The 21,416-nt window shown below is 46.6% G+C and overlaps 2 protein-coding genes across 8 annotated transcripts; both read left to right on the top strand.

Annotated features, from left to right (window-relative positions):
• Positions 1 to 2,138: 2,138 nt before the first annotated feature.
• ctu1 (cytosolic thiouridylase subunit 1 homolog (S. pombe)) lies at positions 2,139 to 4,429 on the top strand. 2 transcript variants are annotated; one of them, XM_010876313.5, is made up of 3 exons: positions 2,139 to 2,237; positions 2,853 to 3,353; positions 3,861 to 4,429. In XM_010876313.5, the coding sequence occupies exons 2-3, from the start codon at positions 2,858 to 2,860 to the stop codon at positions 4,394 to 4,396; spliced, it is 1,032 nt and encodes a 343-aa protein (XP_010874615.3). In that variant the 5' UTR covers positions 2,139 to 2,237; positions 2,853 to 2,857; the 3' UTR covers positions 4,397 to 4,429. The 2 variants fall into 2 exon arrangements, with proteins under 2 accessions (XP_010874615.3, XP_019907965.2); XM_020052406.3 differs by lacking the exon at positions 2,139 to 2,237 and adding an exon at positions 2,356 to 2,482.
• Positions 4,430 to 4,871: 442 nt separating this feature from the next.
• Positions 4,872 to 21,404, top strand: pxnb (paxillin b). Of its 6 annotated transcripts, none has more exons than XM_010876310.4 (14): positions 4,872 to 5,034; positions 14,270 to 14,469; positions 14,564 to 14,643; positions 14,736 to 14,872; positions 15,001 to 15,187; positions 15,364 to 15,484; positions 15,652 to 16,848; positions 17,626 to 17,898; positions 18,034 to 18,393; positions 18,551 to 18,709; positions 18,861 to 19,034; positions 19,136 to 19,217; positions 19,308 to 19,456; positions 19,539 to 21,404. In XM_010876310.4, exons 1-14 carry the CDS (start codon positions 5,022 to 5,024, stop codon positions 19,803 to 19,805), a joined length of 3,399 nt encoding a protein of 1,132 aa, XP_010874612.2. In that variant the 5' UTR covers positions 4,872 to 5,021; the 3' UTR covers positions 19,806 to 21,404. The 6 variants fall into 6 exon arrangements, with proteins under 6 accessions (XP_010874612.2, XP_010874614.1, XP_028980611.2 ...); XM_029124778.2 differs by lacking the exon at positions 4,872 to 5,034 and adding an exon at positions 9,854 to 9,992; XM_029124779.2 differs by lacking the exons at positions 4,872 to 5,034; positions 18,034 to 18,393 and adding an exon at positions 9,861 to 9,992.
• Positions 21,405 to 21,416: the final 12 nt, after the last annotated feature.

Raw genomic sequence — 21,416 nt, 5'->3', positions numbered from 1 at the left:
GTGTTTTTCTGAACATATTTACCCTTTCACAAAAGCATCTAGGCTTTCCAAACCATGATATGTGAGACTTGGTTCAGTACACGTAACGTCTCAGAGATGTTATCACTGGATATTAAGGCCTCTGTTTATAGAGGGTGAACCAGTTACCAGACCCTTTATGTCTCCATTGGGTTTGTCTTTTCATTCTCTGTACCAGGCTTAGGTGAGGCCTACATCAAAATGCACAAATTATATTATGTTATTACAATTTGTAATATTGCAGGTATGCTTCAAAATCATTGGTCAAGTCAACCATCAATTCAACCCTAGTATTCAATGCACATTTACTAAAGTGACAATCTTCATGGAGGCCAAAAAGGAGCATAAATAATTAGTCAGATTGCTGTTTAATTTTATTGTCATTTTTCTTCTTGGCACACACGCTTGAGCATGGGTATGCCAAACATACCACAGGGATGTTAGAGCGTGATGACACAGGGCAAGTAGTGTGAGGAGTATATATATCATTTGAGTATATACATGCTGAGCCGTAACACGATATGATATTTATGTCAGGCAATAGAACATTCCGTAACTAGACATTAGCTAGTATAGCTAAACTTTGGGTTGCAGGATGAAACTACAGTACAGCTCACTAAAGTAAACACCTGACTGAAGTGAATTTGACAACTTCAAAGACATTTGCCAATATTGTCTCAGTCTCTTTTCTCACCGAAGTGTTATCCTTGCAAATCCAAGAATTATGCAATCTTGTGGGCAATTTCAGCCTGTCCAGTGCATGGCTGAAACTCCAAAGATCTCCTACTCTTCAGTCCCCCATTGGCACACGTATGTGCTGCTCCCAAATTGATTGTAGATGTACATGTTAATATGTAGGGGCTATTAAGACCATCACGTCACCACTTCCAGCGAATATGCAAATATGCAGCTTTCATGAAATGGGGAATAGCACAAGATCATTTCTGATTTACGCCCCTGCAGTTTTAGAAGACAGACATACACATATGAATGTGTCATATAATTATCACCCATTAATTTTTTTGTGTGAAATTGCACAAACTAAAAATATTGTGGTATCTTTCAGGAATCTACTACACACTGAAGCTGTATTATTCCACACTCACTGATAGGGGCCATTGAAGAGGCTAATTAGTCTAAATTAGTGATGGGTTATTTGCAAATGAACAGCTCTTTCTGAACGCTATTGTTACATTTTTTGATTTACTTTTAAGATTAAAACAATGGTTGGATTTTTGTAAATAGATCAAAAAATATTCTCTAAAAACGGTTTATCTGCATTGTAAAACCAATGAATAGAGGGAAGGTCAGCATTTTTCCCTAGGGGAGGTTTTTGGGGGAGGACATCTGATAATTGGGACTGCTAACATGTAGCCAATTTGAAAAGCTATTTTACGGTGTAAAATATTTATAGCCAATTTATAGCCAAAATTTTGGCTTTATGTTGGATTTGTGAAATTAAAATATTTTTTATTTTTTTTCTCATCATCTTCCGCTTTATCCGGGGCCGGGTCGCGGGGGCAGCAGTCTAAGCAGAGATGCCCAGACTTCCCTCTCCCCAGACACTTCCTCCAGCTCTTCCGGGGGGACACCGAGGCGTCCCCAGGCCAGCCGGGAGACATAGTCCCACCAGCGTGTCCTAGGTCTTCCCCGGGGTCTCCTCCTGGTGGGACGAGACCGGAACACCTTCCCAGGAAATCTTTTTTATTTTTTTGAATAAAAAAAAAAACAGGGCCTTTTAGATTAATTTAGCCACAAAATCCAGCTAACCAAAATGACTTGGAATGCCCATCATGGTGCAAATGTGAAAGGGCTAGGGCAGAGGGAAAATGGTTCATTGTAGGGTTTAACATACCTGCTAGGGGCTGGTTGTGGTGTCATGAAGCTGTACGCTTCTCCTACATTTTTATGAGGTTGTCAACCAAACTCTGTAGATTGGACATTTCAAAGTAGCAAGTTTGAGCTGTTATGAATGCAAGCAGAAATTTGGCAAGTTTATGACTTAAAATGTCCAACTGAATGAACTTGTGCAAGATTTGTTGTACAAAGGGCTATCTTTTACCGAGTTCCCATTTCCCAGTAGTTTTTAACGCAGCACTGGACCCGGAAGATCCCAGAAGTTACGTTGTGACCTCATGTTTCTGAGTTCCCAGTTGTGTTGAAAGCAGCATAACAGCACGGGGGAAAGGGTCATGTGTTAGCCACGGTTAGCGAGAATCGTAAGGATATTTGCCTTTTCGTACAAACACATAAAACACAGATTTGATTACATATATATATATTTGTCTATAAGACATTTTATACTTCCCATTGTTACCGGAGTTTGTGACATTTGTCGAAATCGTTAGGTTATCGTAGGTGTTTTTCTGCTTTTAGCAGCTATTAACTAGCTAGCTAAGTAACTAACTGCTTGCTAACATTGGCTAGCAGATGTTGTTAGCTATCTTTCAAGCTGGTCATCAAAGTAGGTTGACTGCTATCAAGATAATTTCACATAATCTGACGTTAGCAATAATTTATTTGGATGCATGTGTTCTCTCGGGTTCTAGCTATAATTCAATTCCACAAACTATGATGGATTTCTTAAAGGAAATGCGTGGAAGAAGCCTTAACTGTCTACCACCCCAAGTTAGAGCAGGTCCGCCTAATCCATGGCCCAGTGAGGCCTGGATTTTGGCACGTGTAGATGGCAACAGAAAAGTCTGAGCCTTTTAGCAAAAATACTGGGCTAAATCCTCATTGACAACCCATTACATCTGCATATGTTAATCTTGTAATAATAGGTCATTTTGTGCTATTGTCTTCATAACAGCAAACTCTTCTGTTATCCACAGTCACTATGCCAGTCCTCTGTAGCAGCTGTGCTGAGAAGCGTGCAGTGCTTAAACGTCCAAAAACTGCCCATTCCCTGTGCAAAGACTGCTTCTTCTGGGCATTTGAAGAGGAGGTCCATCAGACAATAGTTTCAGCACAGCTCTTTAAACATGGAGAGACTGTGGGCATTGGTGCCTCCGGGGGGAAGGACTCCACTGTGTTGGCACATATCATGAAGGTCCTAAATGAGCGCTACAACTATGGTCTGAAACTCCTGTTGTTATCAGTGGACGAGGGTATAACAGGTTACCGTGATGACTCCTTGGAGACGGTGAAGAGGAACCAGCAGCAGTATGAGCTGCCCCTGAAGATTGTGTCCTATGAGGAGCTGTATGGCTGGACCATGGATGCCATAGTGAAGCAGGTTGGACTGAAGAACAACTGCACTTTCTGTGGAGTGTTCCGAAGACAGGCGCTGGACCGGGGAGCCATGATGCTGAAAGTTGATAAGATATGTACAGGTAATATAAGACGGATATATTTTTGAATTTATCAATCAATCAAATGTATTTATAAAGCCCTTTTCACAACAGCAGTTGTCACAAAGTGCTTTACAGGGACACCCGGCCTTAAACCCCAAGGAGCAAACAACAGTAGTGTTGAATTTCAGTGGCTAGGAAAAACTCCCTAAGAAGGTCGAATTTTAGGAAGAAACCTAGAGAGGACCTAGGCTCAGAGGGGTGACCAGTCCTCTTCTGGCTGTGCCGGGTGAGATATTAAGATATTAAGAGAATTTATCAGGTTTGTTTTATCTATCTTCATAGTAGGTCTATTTTATAAATATAGATTTTCTAAAATGTTTAAGCTGTAAGGGACAGAGACATTGGGATAAGGTAGAGGGGAGTTTAGTTTTTATGCAGGAACGGTGGACCTGGATACAAATTGATGCCATTGCGTGCCCCCGACGCAGCGCCCTAGGGCAGTACGGGTGCACTTTAAAACACTGTCTTTGCATGTCCAACACTCAGGTCACAATGCTGATGATGTGGCAGAGACTGTTCTGATGAACGTTCTTCGAGGAGACATCGCCCGTCTACGCCGCTGCACTGCCATCAGCACAGCTAGCGAGGGTGAGGGGGTGGTCCCGCGTTGCAAGCCCCTGAAATATGCCTACGAGAAGGAGATAGTGCTTTACGCCTACTTTAAGAAGCTGGACTACTTTTCCACTGAGTGCATATATTCCCCTAATGCCTACCGAGGCCACGCCCGGACCTTCCTGAAAGACTTGGAAGCAGTGCGGCCGAGCGCCATCATGGACGTCATCCACTCTGGGGAGAACCTGTCGGTGAGGGAGGGCGTTAAGATGCCCGTTCAGGGAACGTGCGGCCGGTGTGGCTACATCTCCAGCCAAACGCTTTGCAAGTCCTGTGTGCTGCTGGAGGGTCTCAACCGTGGCCTGCCCAGGCTGGGAATTGGGAAGCACCACCGTCTCCACGGGAAGATCCTCTCACAGCAGCCACTAACCCAAGCTGAGGAAAGGAAGCTTAAGACCCTGGAACTCTGAGGGGGGGGGGGGACAAGGTCCTTTGATCCCCACCACAGCTAATGTAAAGTGACTGTTGAAAATTAGTTATAAACCCAAATAAGGTGTTGTTTGATTTTGGAATAGAAGTAGGCCCTCCTTGCAGAAGCTTTTTACTAACTGGTTATTATATCAGGGCATTATAAGCTCTTTGTCAACTTTTAAATGCATTTTCATTTTTTAATATGTATAATAAAATTATTGAACATTTGCTTGGTCTGTTCTGATTTAGTCATAACATTGTTCAATACATTATACACATTACCTGTGTAAGGTAAAAAAAATCACTGCCTGAGGAAACTAATTGCTGTAAGTGTTTATAGCGTTTCATAAAATACGTAAAATGTAGGCTACTTTGTATCAATTCTGTTATCAGCCGGTAGAGGCCGCGGTTCAACCAAGCTCTATGTTCTTTTTCATGTCGCTGTGTATATACATTCGCGTGCTTGTGAGGTACTACACGTGCACATCGCTGCGCAGTCGTGTACTGTTCTTGGCGAAGCATTCGCAACTTCACCCCAGTATTTTCCCAAGAACTCACGGGCACCGAAAAGTAGTTCAACACTAACAGGAGCAAAGTTTACCCGGTGAAGCCAACTCTGGAAGTATGGACGACTTAGGTACGTTTTTTCCCCGTCTTATTATACTTTTTAAATCTGAATAGCGGAAAGTATGGGTGATACGAGAGATGTATGTTCTTGTAACCTCTGTCGATGTTGCGATGATTACTTGAAGATGTTGAGATAATAGACAATGAGATTTTTGTTAATATATTTAACCTCGAGAAACGTGTGAACTATAGGTTTATAACTTCATCGAATCCCGTGTTTCCCACATTTCGATGTGCCTTTAAACGGAACAGTGACAATAGTCAAGTCGTTTGAGTGAAGTCGTTGCTTTATTTCAAACTATACTTAGTCTGAATCCTGTCTATATTGTTTATATGAAACCAAGAACGGTTCCACCCACATTTGACTTGGTCTTCATAGGCCGAAAAGGTTGTGGATGTGTTTTTACAACTCCATACCACGGAGTTCAGTGTCAAGTAACTAAATGCGAGAAGAAAAGAAATACATAAATGTGAATGTCTGCCCCTTTAAAAGTGTAATCTCCAATTCTATTGTAATGCATTGTGTGGCAAATTATTGTATTGGTTGTCTTGTAGACAGGCAAGATGGAAACTACCAAATGCTCGAAGTGTATATAAATATATGTTAATGGGTGAGTGCCTAGTAGATTTGGTTTTCTCAATTCTCGTAGTAGTAGTAGTAGTAGTAGTAGTAGTAGTAGTAGTAGTAGTAGTAGTAGTAGCAGCAGCAGCAGCCGTCGCAGGAGCAAGTGTACCATATGTTTTATTTATGGCTGTTGTGACCCCTGCTCAAGGCCTAGTCATGTTTTGAGTACGTTCTCAGACATTACATTAGTAGCGACCTGGACTAATATGGGTCTTCAAAAGACTACAACAATTTTTTTTTATTCAGAGAGATACCCCAAGGACCGGCATACCTCAAATAGCAGAGCCATACAATACCCCAACCTGCACTGTTCATACTTGCACCCACAGATCATATTCCACAGTTACGTTCATCAGTTAATGTCAAGCACCAAGCCTTGGCTGATCCTGCTGGCTAATGGGTATTGTAGTACATAATTACTTTCTCTTCCCATGCCACCATTTATCCTTTAGTCTGTGACAATAAAACAGTTAGCCGTTACAGTTCCCCTTAAACTCTAGCACTACATTTAGAACTTCTAATTTTGTTTGTTCAGATTTAATCTGGTGATCAGTTCACTAAAACTGCCCGGACTGGAAATTGCATTATTAAACAAGTGTAATTGCTCTAATTTCCTTACAGAGCAACAAAGGCATGTCTCTCCCGTGATTCTTATTCCTCTTGATGTGAGAGAGTTTCTTAGCTGACCTAATCAATATGCAAAGCTACATTTTTTCCCCCAGATAAAGAAGTTGAAACAAGCTTTTTTTATTCTGCCTATTTTGAGCACTTCAAGATTGCCTCGAAATAACGTGTGAGTCAGAGAGATGTGTTTTTGGATTGTTTAAGTAGAGTGTTGAGGGGACATTGAGCTTGGTTTGATCTGAGAATACCTCCAGGGCGCATGAGATGCTAAAGCTGCTCTGGGCCAGTGAAAGGACTGATTGTTAACTGGGAGGCAGCCTGCCGTCTCAGTAAGTCTGGGGAATCCAGGCCTGAGGGAGTGGGAGAGGCTGCTGTGGAATGTGTAACATCACTGTTTGTCCGGGTCCTGGACCGACTCCTCCCCGGGTCACTACTCACCCCCCGCTCCTCCCGCTCCTCCTGCTGACCCTGTAACGAAAAGGCTCTTTGTAAACAAGTTCCCTCATTCAGTACTACTGCACATGTCTAGTTCAACCCAGCTCCCTGGGCTTTGGGGGAATCCTTGCCATGACCTATTGCTATGTAACCTTGTGACCCTGTTTCTGTAGACTTGGTCCAGTGTACTTGAAACGTACAACATGTGAGTAATCCTAGGTTAAAGGATGCATGTACATGTTTCATGCTCCTGTGAGTCAGACTTGTCTCCCGCATCTCTTTAAACAGTTGGGGGCCAGGCCCGCTACGCATGCTGATGTTGCAGCTAAGCTGAGCCCTCCCAGATGTGACTCCAACCACATGTGACATACTGGTGGTGTTTGATGTGTTGGTGCGACGTCACCACTCGTCTTAGTGTGAATTTCTCAGCAGCATGTGAGATTCACACTTTTGGTGCTGAGAAAATACGTAGAACTGACAGTCAACATAAATGGTAATGTGTTCTATCTGAATTTCAAAAGGCTGGAGGATTGACTATGTCATTGTAGAAAAAACAATGGTGAGCTTGATACAAAAGCAATAGGCTGTTTTGCACATAGGTATGTAACTCCAAAACCAGACGTTTCTTGGGAGTATCTCCATTTTTATGATTAAATATTGTATATCAACTAGTGCCAAACTTTCTTCTGATTTAAACCTTCAGTTTTGGGCTTTATGGGTAATATGTTGTGTGTATATGCATTATCTATCTAGTAGAATTATTATCAAATGTCATGATTCTTCAGTAGAGTCAATATCACGAGTGAGTTGTCTATGATATTCTTAGTTTCAAAGCAAATGTTTTTGATGAAATGGAGCACAAATCGACACATACCTGACATAGTATAGACTTTTTAGGGACTCTTTTTGCATGTCAGCAGTCCTTTTACAGCCAGAAGCCAACTGGCTGGGACTCCATTACCAAGCACTAATTTGATTGTATATCATGAAATGTACAATGTCACAGTAAGTATTTCATTAAAGCACTAACATATATCTTGAAAAATATGTAGAAATAAGAATTGTTTCTCACTGTAAAACAAGGAACTCTGGGTTAGTTCATTCTTTTTTCCTGTTGCACAACCTACCTAATTCTTATTTAACATCATTTTTTAGATTTTTACAAAATATAAGAAAGATTTTTAGGATTCATCCAGGTAAATATTATTTTCCTGATGAACTAGTGCAGATGTACAATTCTGTTTTGTACAGGCTCTTTTCCCTCCACGTTTCTTCTCCTCACAGCTTCTCAGAAACCTTTCGATTTCTTTTTTTAAACCGTGAGAGAGACTGGAGGAAAGCGGACCTGGGAGTTGAGAAATACAATTGGTCAGAGACTTAAGTGGGTTAAGGGCTCTGAAGGAAGGTTTTTCATTGGTAGCACTGGTTGTCCAAGTACCAGCTTCAACAATTGTTAGGAGTGTCGTCACATAACATTTTGTAGCACCAGAACAGCCTGTATAAACACTTCCACAATGTGCGCAGTACTCCCAAATAAAATTGTTGTTTGCGCAGCTAAATAATTTGCTACATATGCACTTTAGAGTGGGCTTGTCTCCTGAACTAATAGGAGCGTCCAGTTCTGCTTTTCACTGTGATCACTCCACACCCATCCTGTTCTCAGTCCAGGGAGCTGTAGGGTTGACCTCATCGCCTAACCCTGCCTCACATCCTGAGGAAACAGCGGAGAAAACAATAAGCAGAATCTGCATCAGGAACCCCAGCAGGGGGACTCGGGCCCAGCCACTGCTGTCATGGAAGTATTCCTTGACCTTTGAATCAATCACACACTGTCTCATCACTCACACGCACGTGCACTTTCAGTTCCCAAACTGTTTCCTCTCTCCGTTTCCCCATGCTCTCTGGCCATGTTTCTTGGCTCTGAGAACAGTGCTGATTATTTTCCTGACGGGTAATAGAGCTGGAATCCGAGTTCCTGCTGGATTCTTTCCACGTTACTGGGGCTGGGACTCCCCAGGGCATGTTGTTCAAAGGGCTCAGTGTGTCTGTGGCTTTGTGGACAACTCTACTGGGCCACAGAGCATGAAAGACTGCTGGCTGTTTCTGGAGGGAGGCTGGTTTCTTATGTTGGCCTAGCTAGATGTGGAGAAGAGAAACAAGACCTCTCCTTGAGGTTTTAACACCTCCTCCCCCACAACGCACCAACAGACAAACCCACTCACACCCACATCCATTGGACTGAATGTCTGTGTTGGACTGCACGTCAGAATAATCTTTTAGTTTTTGCCCCGTCGTCTGATTCACTGGCTGGTGGGGAAGTGCTTTTATTTTGGTCCTAAGCTCTCTTCGAGTGTCATCTTTCCAATATGGGGCTGCTTGGGCGGGTATTTTTAGGGATGGTTTATTTTGAAGGCATTGACCCCATCTTGCTTGTAGATCCTTCTGTCTTTCCCTATACCACCAAGATGGCTCTCTCTGTCTGTCGCTGTGTCACTGCTACTCTGTGTTCCTGCATTCACTGAACTCCCTTCTCTCTCTTTGTCACTGTCACTACTATGCTATGTTCTTAACACTCACTGTTCACTCTTCTTGCTGAATCTCTCTGTGACTGTGTCACTTCTCTATGTTCTTAACACTCACTGTTCACTCTTCTTGCTGAATCTCTCTGTGACTGTGTCACTTCTCTATGTTCTTAACACTCACTGTTCACTCTTCTTGCTGAATCTCTCTGTGACTGTGTCACTTCTCTATGTTCTTAACACTCACTGTTCACTCTGCTGCAGTCCTCCCTGCTATTCTCCTCTATGGCATCTCTCCTTTCTCCTCTCTCTGGCCCCTGTCTACCCTGAATGGTATAAATATCATGTTGGGTGGGCTTGATGGGGTTGTGTTTCTTGCTCTCTGCCCCCCGGCTATAAAAAGGTGAGATGCAGACACTGGTGGCTCATCACTGTCTAATATTTTAATAAGAGAGATTTATCCTGCCTGCCTGCCTGCCTGGTGGCCTCCCATAGGTCTCACAAATTGCAATCTCTTATCCTGGAATTTGAATTATTTTGTACTTTGATGATCTGGCCCTGTTATCTAATTATAGCGTAGTATTTTATTTTCTAACTGCTGTCCATCCCGTGCCTCCCTCTGTCCTCTGCCTCTCTTGTACACTGGATGTATTCTCCCTCTGAGGCGGACAGTGGAATGCGTGGAATTCCCCATGCACCTTCCCGCCCATCAGATAAAGACGGCTGGCTTTGGTAGGGGCAGGAGGAGGGGGGCAGTGGACACAGGCAAGTATGTTCATGTACCCAGCCCCAGAAGGGCAGAATACACAGACAGTATGTTCATGTACCCAGCGCCCAGAAGGACAGAATACACAGACAGTATGTTCATGTACCCAGCGCCCAGAAGGGCAGAATACACAGACAGTATGTTCATGTACTCGCCGCCCGGAAGGGCAGAATACACAGACAGTATGTTCATGTACTCACCACCCGGAAGGGCAGAACACACAGACAGTATGTTCATGTACTCACCACCCGGAAGGGCAGAACACACAGACAGTATGTTCATGTACTCACCACCCGGAAGGGCAGAACACACAGACAGTATGTTCATGTACTCACCACCCGGAAGGGCAGAACACACAGACAGTATGTTCATGTACTCACCACCCGGAAGGGCAGAACACACAGACAGTATGTTCATGTACTCACCACCCGGAAGGGCAGAACACACAGACAGTATGTTCATGTACTCACCACCCGGAAGGGCAGAACACACAGACAGTATGTTCATGTACTCACCACCCGGAAGGGCAGAACACACAGACAGTATGTTCATGTACTCACCACCCGGAAGGGCAGAACACACAGACAGTATGTTCATGTACTCACCACCCGGAAGGGCAGAACACACAGACAGTATGTTCATGTACTCACCACCCGGAAGGGCAGAACACACAGACAGTATGTTCATGTACTCACCACCCAGAAGGGCAGAACACACAGACAGTATGTTCATGTACTCACCACCCGGAAGGGCAGAACACACAGACAGTATGTTCATGTACTCAGCACCCGGAAGGGCAGAACACACAGACAGTATGTTCATGTACTCACCACCCGGAAGGGCAGAACACACAGACAGTATGTTGATGTACTCACCGCCCAGAGGGGCAGAATACACAGACAGTATGAATGGTTCACACAAGGCTGTTGGCCTTGAATATTCTGTCAACACATAACACACAGCAGGAATGGATGCTCATCTACTTTGGTAACTGCGGCTGTAATAAACAATCCAATTACCTAATATCTATGGCATTACGCCCTGCTTCAAAATCCAAATGACAGAATAAATGTTTCCCATTAAAAGAAATCTACAGTTATTGCTCAAGCAGTCCAGACTTTCCTCTGAAATTGATTGGACTTTAGCCATCTTCTGACCACAATGGAAAGATTAGTCTGATACTTGGCTTACAGTATTTGTTTGCACTGTTAATGCCACAAACTCCCCCCTGAGCGAACTCCGGCTGCAGCCCTTGAACAGTCCGTCCTTGTATCAGACTCAATGCTTCCTCCTACAGGAGGGCCAAAATCACCACAACTGAATGAATGTATTGTGCCAATTAATTCCATCAGTACACAACAGAAAAGATGAATGTGAATGTAGCCTTGGCATAAAGCCCTACAGACAGGTTTAGTGTAGCGGTTATCTGTAAGACACCATCACTACAGTAAAGTGGTGTGGCCCAGGTAATGAAGGGGAACGTGCATTTGGGCAGGCAGTTTACAATTGGATGGATAAAGGGTGGATAATTGTTAACAGCATTTACTGTATGGGATTACACCCAGTCCATACCCTTGGGTAGTCCATACATTACCCAAATATCCATTAAAGGCTTGATTGAAACCCTTAATCAGATTTGGACTGAAATCTCTGACTGATCAGGACCACAGATGTATTAGCAGCAGGGGGCAATCTCATTCTCAGTCAGGGAAGGAATAGACCAGACAGATCCCAGTCAGGGAAGGAATAAACCAGACAGATCCCAGTCAGGTAATAGATTTGAAGGACTTGTCTTCCATTCTAATCATAGGTAGAGACACCTGGGAAGGCTTTCCTCCTCTGTGAGCAGTAAGGTCATGAAGTCCTTCTGTGTGCTGACGATCATACCTAGCGAACAATACTGCATTTGGTTCAGTAAAAACATTTACCATGATTTATGATAAGGAAAGCACTCAATTTTAGAGTGAGCTATTCAGAAGTATATGACTGGATGGGGATGTTTCAGTGATTTTTATTAAACATTTTTACTGTAGGAGTTATGAAGTAAACTTCAGTAAGACAGTATGTCAGCACCAGGTGCAGCTTATTTTAAGCTGCTAGTTATATTTCAGCACGTTTGCTCAGACTTCCTGGTCTTATAGCTGTAAATAGTTTTTGCTCCCATGTGGGTTTTACTAGCTACTGGTTGGGTTGTTCATGCGGTCTGAATGAAGTGTTAGGGAAAGATTGTGGGAGGAAGTGGTGGTATAGAACTTTAAAGAATTAAGTGAAGGCCAGGGTTCCACAGATCAGTTGGAACACGTATTCAGATAACCATATATGGCTTTGTGTGAACACCTAAAATATTGTTTCAGTTAAACAAAATGGCGTAGTTGATGACAATTTTGTATGTAACTTTTCTTTGTGAACTAAAACCACTAGTTTGTTATGCAGGAGTACACTTTTTCTGGAGGCCTTCGTAAATATAGAAGTAGGGTTTATGAGAAAGAGGAAGTTCTCTGGTGAATTAAGGAGGGGGGGGGGGGGGTTTGGGGTTAGGATTGGAATAAGAAACATTGTAGGGGTTAATATCCAGTGTCTGGTTGGTTCTGGGTCCCTCCTGCCACCAAACCACACCCTCAACAGACAGGATTCTAGCTTGTCTCCATCTGTGTTGGCTCTTATTCCCCAAGACACTACGCTACAGGATCTGGGAGGTGGGACATTGTGAGTTCACTGAAGGCCATTTTGTTCAGTGTGATGTAATACTTTACTGTAAATTCGTTTAACCTTATTGTCATGCTAGTTTTATTGCATGGTTGATTTTTAGCTTCTATTTTAGTTTTATATAGTAGGTTTTGTTTTTGAGCCAAGGTGGACTTTTGAACTGCTGTCTTAAGTAGAACCTGTATGTGGAACGTGTTCTTGAAGCAACTTTGGAGTTGTGGTCTTTGATGGTTTGTTTATCAGGCTAAATTGAAACCATTTATATTTTCATGTTTGGCACTTAATCCACTGGAGCTGATTTTGAGACATTTACTTAAAGAATCTTATGATTCGGATAAACTGGTCTTATGACATCATTTGGTTCTGGTGGGCTACATAAAGTAGACTATACAGAGTCCCTAAGCCACCATTTAGTAACCGGGTGAGTCTAACAGGCTATTCTTGACTGACTGTGGATAGATGAATGCAGTGGGTGATGTAAGGGTCTATTTCTTTGTGGTGTTACAGACGATGCTAAAGTTGTAGCACTCCATAGACCACGAGGAGACCGTGGCAGGCTGTCTGTTTTATGGGACTGATTCTGCCACTGACAGAAAGCTTTTCAACAAGCGCAGCAGGTTAAGAGGTGTCGTTTTCAGTTCGGAGAAACAAACGGACAGAACAGTCGGCGACAGCGACGACATGTTTGTCAGGCCCAGAGAAAAAGATTGACGGACAGAGAAAGTCAGGTGTCTCAAGTGGGTGTGTTTACGAGGCCACGGAAGGAACGACTCTGGCTTTGTGTTTCTGTTTGGAGCTGTGATGGTGACAGGACCTGACCTTGGTTCCAGGTTCTGGAGCAGGACTACTGTGGAAGTGCCTGGCTGGGCAGGCCTTGTTTGGAGTGAGGAGGCTGGGTGACAGGTTGAAATGAGAGACTGACTCATACACATTGGCATCGTCGGTTTACACACGCTCTCTTTCCCAGTAGACTCCGGTGTTGGAGCCTTTTAAGCCGGGTGTAAAAGGTGTAGTCCCTTCACACACAGGGAGTATTGCCAGCTTGGCGGAAGGGGTAGCAATTTTAACTTCTGTTGCACAAATACCCAGAGGATGGATGAATACATGTTAGAGGATAGACGCTGTAGGGTAACTTCCCCCGAAATGTGTCTTTCGATGAGCGTAGATGAATCTGAGCCTGTGAAAAGCTGTGTTGCATCTGACCCTGCTGGTGTTCTTCTGTGAATGACTGATCCAGAGTCAGTTATTTTTTATAATAATGCCTAAACGTGTGCCCTTCCTTGGGCCTCTAAAGCACATTTTTAGAATACAGTGATACAGTTGGGGTTTGCGCTTTTTCCGTCTGTCTGTTAGAGCTGGGCGATGTTGAAAATCTAAAATCTATATTGTGTTTGATCACTTCGAATGATTCCATATTGATTGAATATAACAAGACCAGAACGAATCCAGGAGGTGTAGGTTTGGAGCAGGGCCTGGAGGTAGGACGGGGAATCTCCATCTGCCGCTCCGCAGGCCAACACCATGACATTGTATGTGTATGTAACCATGGCGACCTCTCTGTCCTCCTCAGACGCGTTGTTGGCAGACCTGGAATCCACAACGTCTCACATCTCCAAGCGTCCCGTGTTCCTGTCCGAGGAGACCCCCTACTCCTTCCCCACTGGAGGGAACTCCTACCAGGATGTGTCAGCCTCTCCCCCGGTGCCGCCGCCTCCCTCGGCCGAGGCTCTGAATGGCACTGTCCTAGGCTCCCACAACTCCTCCCAACAGGTTTGTCGCATCCCGGTCTTACACCTCTGCCTCTCGTTTGTTGAAATTCCCTTTAACGGACCAAACTGAGGAAGGTTTGTCCGTTTCTCCGTAGTCTCTGGGCTCTGCTCCAAAAGACTCTTGGTCTGGTGACTGCAGCAGCCCCTCCGGCACTGAAGAGGACCACGTCTACAGGTAGGCTGGAGGGCCAAAGCCACACGCTTCACCGGAAGACCACCAGGACGCTCAAACACAACTGACACGCGTTGTCTCTGCCTCCCTGTCAGTTTCCCGAACAAGCAGAAGACTGACTCGTCCGTGGCTACCATGAGCTCGGCCCTGGGCAGTAACCTGTCGGAGTTGGACAGGCTGCTCCTGGAGCTCAATGCGGTCCAGCAGAACTCCCCCTCCTTCCCCACCACAGGTCCGGCCCGCAAACACACACACGTCCACTGTAATTCCTCACCAGGTCTTAGTTCTTATATTACGTCATCCGCGCAGTGACCTTGTGAGGGTTTCATTGAGACCGACCAGTGTCTTCTCCCCCTACAGAGGAAACAGCCCCGCCCCTGCCGTCCTGTAGCATTACCCACTATGTGCAGGAGAACGGGGGTCCCCCTGACATCACGGTGAGCTCTCCCCCTCAGGAGAGACTCAGGCGGGATGGGCCGGTGGATGAGGGCCGGCCCACTGTGGAGAGCCTGCTGGACGAGCTGGAGGGTTCCGTACCCACTCCCAGGTGAGGAGTTGAAAGGTGTTCTGGTTCAGGAGCCGTAGGTAGACAAAGTTGTCGTTAGTTTGAGTCATAGGGTACAAGGAGTGTTAATAATGTACTGGTTCTCTATCTGATTGTGTGCTGTGATATAAAGACTTGTCACAGGAGGTCATTGTTACTCTGTCTGTTGTATTCTTCAGCCCTAGCATGTCAGTCCTTCACAGTGAGCTGGACTCTTCCTCTCAGCAGCAGGCCAGGATCTCAGCTTCCTGTGCCACGCGGGAACTTGACGAGCTCATGGCCTCCCTGTCTGACTTCAAGGTCTGTGCCCGTGTGTCTGAGTGATCTCATCCTCACATTACCTCATGAAAAGTCTTTATTAGACCTCCTTCAATTCTGTATCAGATGTTTCTGAATCTGATCATTTCTCTTTAATATCTTCTCCCTGTCCTTTCCTGTCCCTGTCCTCTCCTGTCCCTGTCCTCTAGCCTGTTCTCGGCTCCTTGGGGTCTATGAACTTTGACCCCAGTGTTGATCAGGCAGAAACCTCCCCCAGCAGCACTCTGGCGGTCCATCCTCCTTCACGTAGCCCCTCCTCCCCGGCTGCAGCAGCCTCCCCTCCACTCCTTCCTCCTCAAACCTCCTGTGACTCCCCTCTCTTTGCTCTACCTGCTTGGGAGCTGCACATAGAAGAGGAAGGTGGTCGTGCACTTTCCCCTCCACAACCCTCAGTACCAAGCCCTCCCACAGTAACTGGACCTGCTCAGGACACTCTGTCATTTGTAGAGGGTGACCTGGAACCAAAAGCTTCCATGCTGACCTCTGGTCAGAAGTCTCCAGTACTACTCAACAACTATGACCCTTCACCCAATGCTGCTAAACCATCACTGAACTCAGCCACCACCGACCTGGACCACAACCCTAGTCCCGCTCTAGAGCTTGGTTCAAGTCCTGCTGTTACCAAGAGCCCCAGTCCCCTGACTCACATAAATGGAAGTTTCTCCACTCCAATGACTACCAAGAGCCACGTTCCTGTCTCCAAGAGCCATTCAGCTCCACCTGCTTCTGTCACTAAGGGCCCTACTCCCCCTCTCACTTCTTCTAAAGCCTCTTCGCCATCACTTATCCGGTCTCTTAAAGCCCCCACGCCCCCAGCTCTCACCAGCCCCAAGATCTCCAGAAGGGTGCAGGAGCCGGTGGCTGCGGCTGAACCATCCCTGGACGAAGCCCTGGACAAGCTGCTGGCCATGAGTTTCACCAAGGTGGAGGACAGCAGCACTCCTCCGGAGGCAGGGCAGCTGAAGGTGGAGGTGGTTCGGCAGGTGTATGAGCAGCCCATCATGCCTTTAGACAGAAGAGACCTGCAGCCAGACACCACCCGGAGTCTCCAGGATGGGACCAGTACCCGGGACGGGTCCGTGATGAGCGGACACACCGACGGGCACAGGGAGCTGATGGACTGGGCCGATGTGGAGCTGAACATGTGTCTCCAGGACGGACTGGATGGTAGCATGACTCCTTACACAGAAAGGCCATACACGGACGGGAGCTTGACCCCCATGACCGAGGCCAGCTGGATGGACGAGTCCCTGGATGGCTTATCGTGCCCCGGGACTCCGGACGGCGCCCTGGACCTGCCTCTCCTGCAGCCCGCTGCCATGGACAGGGTCTCCGCGTCTGGGCATGTACGGGACAGCCGGCACCATTGCACTGTTCTGCTCCGTCACACACAAACACTGGGGGGCGAGTTAGTCGTTCCGTAGTGTAACACCACCTGTCATCTCAGAAAGCAGGCAGTTTGATACCAACACACCCGTTTGAGAAGCTGTAAAAATACTGTCATTGAACTCAACACTGGATGTTGGCTGCAGTGGCAGAATGACTGACCGCCTAGCTTTGTCCACTTTGTTGGCATGTCTTGTTAAAACCAAACTATTTGATTTGTGACCGTATCCTAATACAACCTCACTTGTTGCACTAGTGTGGCATGACTCCCCCTGTCTTGTATAGCCGTGATCTGCTAACGGGTCAGGTAGCGTATGGGGACTGTGTGATGGTCTGGGAGGTGGGGGCGGGACCTGGGTGATGGTCTGGGAGGTGGGGGCGGGACCTGGGTGATGGTCTGGGAGGTGGGGGCGGGGCCTGTGTGATGGTCTGGGAGGTGGGGGCGGGGCCTGTGTGATGGTCTGGGAGGTGGGGGCGGGGCCTGTGTGATGGTCTGGATGGTGGGGGCGGGCCCTGTGCATGTTAGACAGCGTGATAGTGTGACAGAGCTCACTGACAAAGCCCTCTGGCCATGTCCTTTACCCACCGTTACTACATCCCCTTGAGGGCACTCCGCTTTGAGCTAACCGGAATGGCGCCTCGTCTGAATGGACCGCTTTCTCTGAACTGAACCAGTCCCCGGCCTGCGGTTCTCCAACCGGATCACCATGGACTCCTCATGCTCCCTCTCGTTCTAGCTTAAGTCCGTGATCAGGCGCACCAAGGAGACCCCCAACGTCCACCCCATGTACCGAGATGGTCACCCGCGGAGGGGGAGGGTGGGCCCCATCATCGTCAATAAGAGCAGCTCCCAGGACCGCCTCATAGAGGAGCTGCAGGGGAAGCTGGGGATTGGCCGACTGACTGACCGCCGGCGGAAGCAGCCGGATGATTGGCTTACAGAGGGCGTCATCGTCATGTCCAAGCCGCAGCGTTTCCGTGGCGATGGGGCCACGAAGGAAGTGGACAAGGTTGGCCTGGATGCGATCACAGCATGGTCACACTGTCCCAGTCACCGTTTCCCAGGGATTTTGACCATTCTTTCTGTTTCCCCTCCTCTTCTCTCTGTGGCTGTCCCTGTCTTTCTCCTTCTCTCTTCTCCTCAGATCATTATTCCCCCAGAGTCCCCTGTACCTCAGAGGAGGGTGATTTCCCCTCCCCCTCGTCACCCTCCTGTAGCAGAAGAGCCCAGGAGACTCCCATGTGTGATGCAGACCCATGCTCCCCTACCTCCGACGCCACCCCCATGTCCCCCTCCTCAACTCCCTCCACACCAAAAATACATCCCTCCCCCGCCTCTCCCAGTGCAACAGCCCCCTGCCCCCAAGCGCGAGCCCCCTCCTCCCGCTCCCCCAGCCCCAGCGCCTCCACCGGTGCAGCATAAACCAACCCCTCCACCTCCTCCCAAAGTCCTGGTGTCTGTTGGCTGTCAAACCGAATACAACCCAGTATTCCCTCCAATGCAGGCATGGATCTACCTCTACCTTCCTATTTCTGATTTTGATGGAAACCCTTTCCTCTCTCTGTTTCCGTTTAGTAAATCCAAACTTTAGTTGTGTGTGTGTGTGTGTGTGTGTGTGTTGGGGGTCTTTCCTGCCTTCAAACCCTCCCATGTTTTGACAGATCATGGCTCAGGGGAAAGGTGGTCCTGGAGGCCCCCCAACCCAGGTCAACAAGCTGGACAACATGCTGGGCAGCCTGCAGTCTGATCTCCATAAACTGGGAGTTCAGACCGTGGCCAAGGGAGTTTGCGGGGCCTGCTGTAAACCCATCGTGGGACAGGTGAGGCACTCAGGCTCCGGTGGCCCGTCCAAAACCACGCTCTCGTTCCAGCTGAAGCCGTGTTGGGTTTAAGGTTTGCATTGTCCAGGCATGGTGAATGAACCGACCCCCCCCCCCCCCCCGTCCCCCCTCCCCCCTCCCCGTCCCTCAGGTGGTCACGGCCATGGGACGCACCTGGCACCCGGAACACTTTGTGTGTACCCACTGTCAGGAAGAGATCGGCTCCAGGAACTTCTTTGAGCGCGATGGAGCCCCCTACTGTGAGAAGGACTACCACAACCTGTTCTCCCCACGCTGCCACTACTGCAACGGGCCCATCCTGGACGTAAGGACACCCACTACCAGAACAACTGGCACTACAACGACACAGCGCGCTGTCCCGGTGAATTGGCTAGTGGGGAGTAACTATTCTGTTTATGTCTACAGAAAGTTGTGACGGCGCTGGACAGAACCTGGCACCCGGAACACTTCTTCTGTGCTCAGTGTGGGTCCTTCTTCGGCCCGGAAGGTGAGCGGGACCCATTGTCAGAGCTCATTGGTGACGATGCCGTTTATATGGTGAGGTTCGCAACTAACGATCTGTATTTGTCTCCTGGAGGCTTCCACGAGAAGGACGGGAAGGCGTACTGTAGGAAGGACTACTTTGACATGTTTGCGCCAAAATGTGGCGGGTGTGCCCGAGCCATCCTGGAGAACTACATATCAGCGCTGAACTCTCTTTGGCATCCAGAGTGCTTCGTCTGCAGGGTCTGTATTCAGCCTATCCCCCGCGTTCACGTCCGCGTCTTTCGTCCTGTCCCGTGTATTGACTCATCACTGTCCTCTGTAGGAGTGCTTCACTCCGTTTGTCAACGGGAGTTTCTTCGAGCACGACGGCCAGCCCTACTGTGAGGTCCATTACCACGAGCGGCGCGGCTCCCTCTGCTCCGGCTGCCAGAAGCCCATCACCGGCCGCTGCATCACGGCCATGGCCAAGAAGTTCCACCCCGAGCACTTCGTCTGCGCCTTCTGCCTCAAGCAGCTGAACAAGGGCACCTTCAAGGAGCAGAACGACAAGCCCTACTGCCAGGGCTGCTTTGTGAAGCTCTTCAGTTAGGAAGGGGATGTCTATACCTGGAGATGTTTGATTGTTTGTTTGTGTGTGTGTGTGTGTGTGTGTCTGTGGCACACAAGCGTTCATCTGGGAAGTGTCTGTGTCGCTCAGGTAGTGTGTGCAAATCAGATTGAGTGTGTGAGTTGTTTTAAGAGGTGTGTGTGTGTGTGGTTCAGGTTGTCGTTGTGACAGATTCCAGCATCCTCTTATTGGATATTCAGATCAGGTCTAGGCCTGTTCTCTGTATGTGATGCTCAGAATGGCATGTGACCTTGAGCCCTATTAGTTTTCTTCGCTTTCGTAGTCAGGGTGAATGCTTTCTGAACACTGTAAGAACACATGACATACCTGGAGGAGAGTTGGAGGCTTCTTCTCACTGGCTGAGTGTGTCTCTTGGAAACCATTTTGAAATGTGTCGTGTTATTAGAGCAGGGAGCAGGTGACCAGTTATTTTATTTTTTTTATCAGCTGAGGCCTTTTTCAACTGCTACAGCAAAGGGCTTGCTGACATTAGCTTCTATGTTGCTGTCCGAGTTAATGGTAACAGATGATAGGATTATGTCATTGTTGCATTGTCCAGAAAGAGGCTCTATCAAATTTGAGAAATATTAATTTACAACAATATTGAGTCCCCCTAATGTTTGGAAAATAGAAGTTACATATTACAACAAATGGGTAGATTTTTTAATATTGTTAGTTTGTCACCTTATCCAAAGCCCACTCTGTCCATTAGAGATGAATCTGGAGGTTGACTGGTTCACTGTTGCCTTCTGTTCAGGATGGGCTCATGCAGTGTAAAAGTGCATGCCATGATTAAAAATAACAGTTTTATTTAACTGTGAGAGTATTGTGGTATTTCCATATACTACATTGCGCTTATCAGTTAATATTTTTATAACCACTCATTAAAAGAACTCCTCTAAGACATTTCATAACAGATACTTTTTTTCTACTGTGAAGTTACTGTGCATTGATTTCAAAATGTTTGTATGAGATTTAGAAATACTGCAAATGTCTAAGACCTGAAATACAAACAGCACTGTGCAACTGGCAAGGTTTTAATGAGACATTTTACATACATATTATATCTTGATTCTATCCAAATGACACTTTCAAGGAATTGGCCTATCTATGCCAAAATATCAATGCAATGTCTTTTACACTGGGGAGACCAGCAAAGTAACCTTCTGTTTATAGACTAGGCGTCCTGGTCTGAACCTTCAGATCTCGTTCAGTGACTACTGGATCACCTGTTGATGTTGGTTTGAGAGTATGCAGCATCTACTGTACACCAGTTAGGTTTTTCTGGACTTGTAGTCTTATCTATCGTTTAATGGTTGCGTTACTGTAACTTTATCAGGCCTCTATTTTGTTCAGGGATTTACACCCAGGGCCTTTGTTCATATATTTTACTTAAACATTCATTTAATCATTTGTCTACTCCAAATTATGGTAGGCTGTTATTTAACCAAAGCTACTGTTTTTACTTCTTGAAATTGTCCCATGTCACTTTCTCAATGAATTTGAAGTGTCTCAGAACTGAATAGTGATCCAACTAATTTCATGTAGGCTGTATACTCAAATAAAACTCTGTTTTCGTTACCGAAGTGTGTC

The sequence above is a fragment of the Esox lucius genome, chromosome 13 (assembly GCF_011004845.1).
Source record: "Esox lucius isolate fEsoLuc1 chromosome 13, fEsoLuc1.pri, whole genome shotgun sequence".
Lineage (NCBI taxonomy): Eukaryota > Metazoa > Chordata > Actinopteri > Esociformes > Esocidae > Esox > Esox lucius.
Note: the sequence above shows the minus strand (reverse complement) of the source record. Positions and strands in the feature narration are given on the sequence as shown.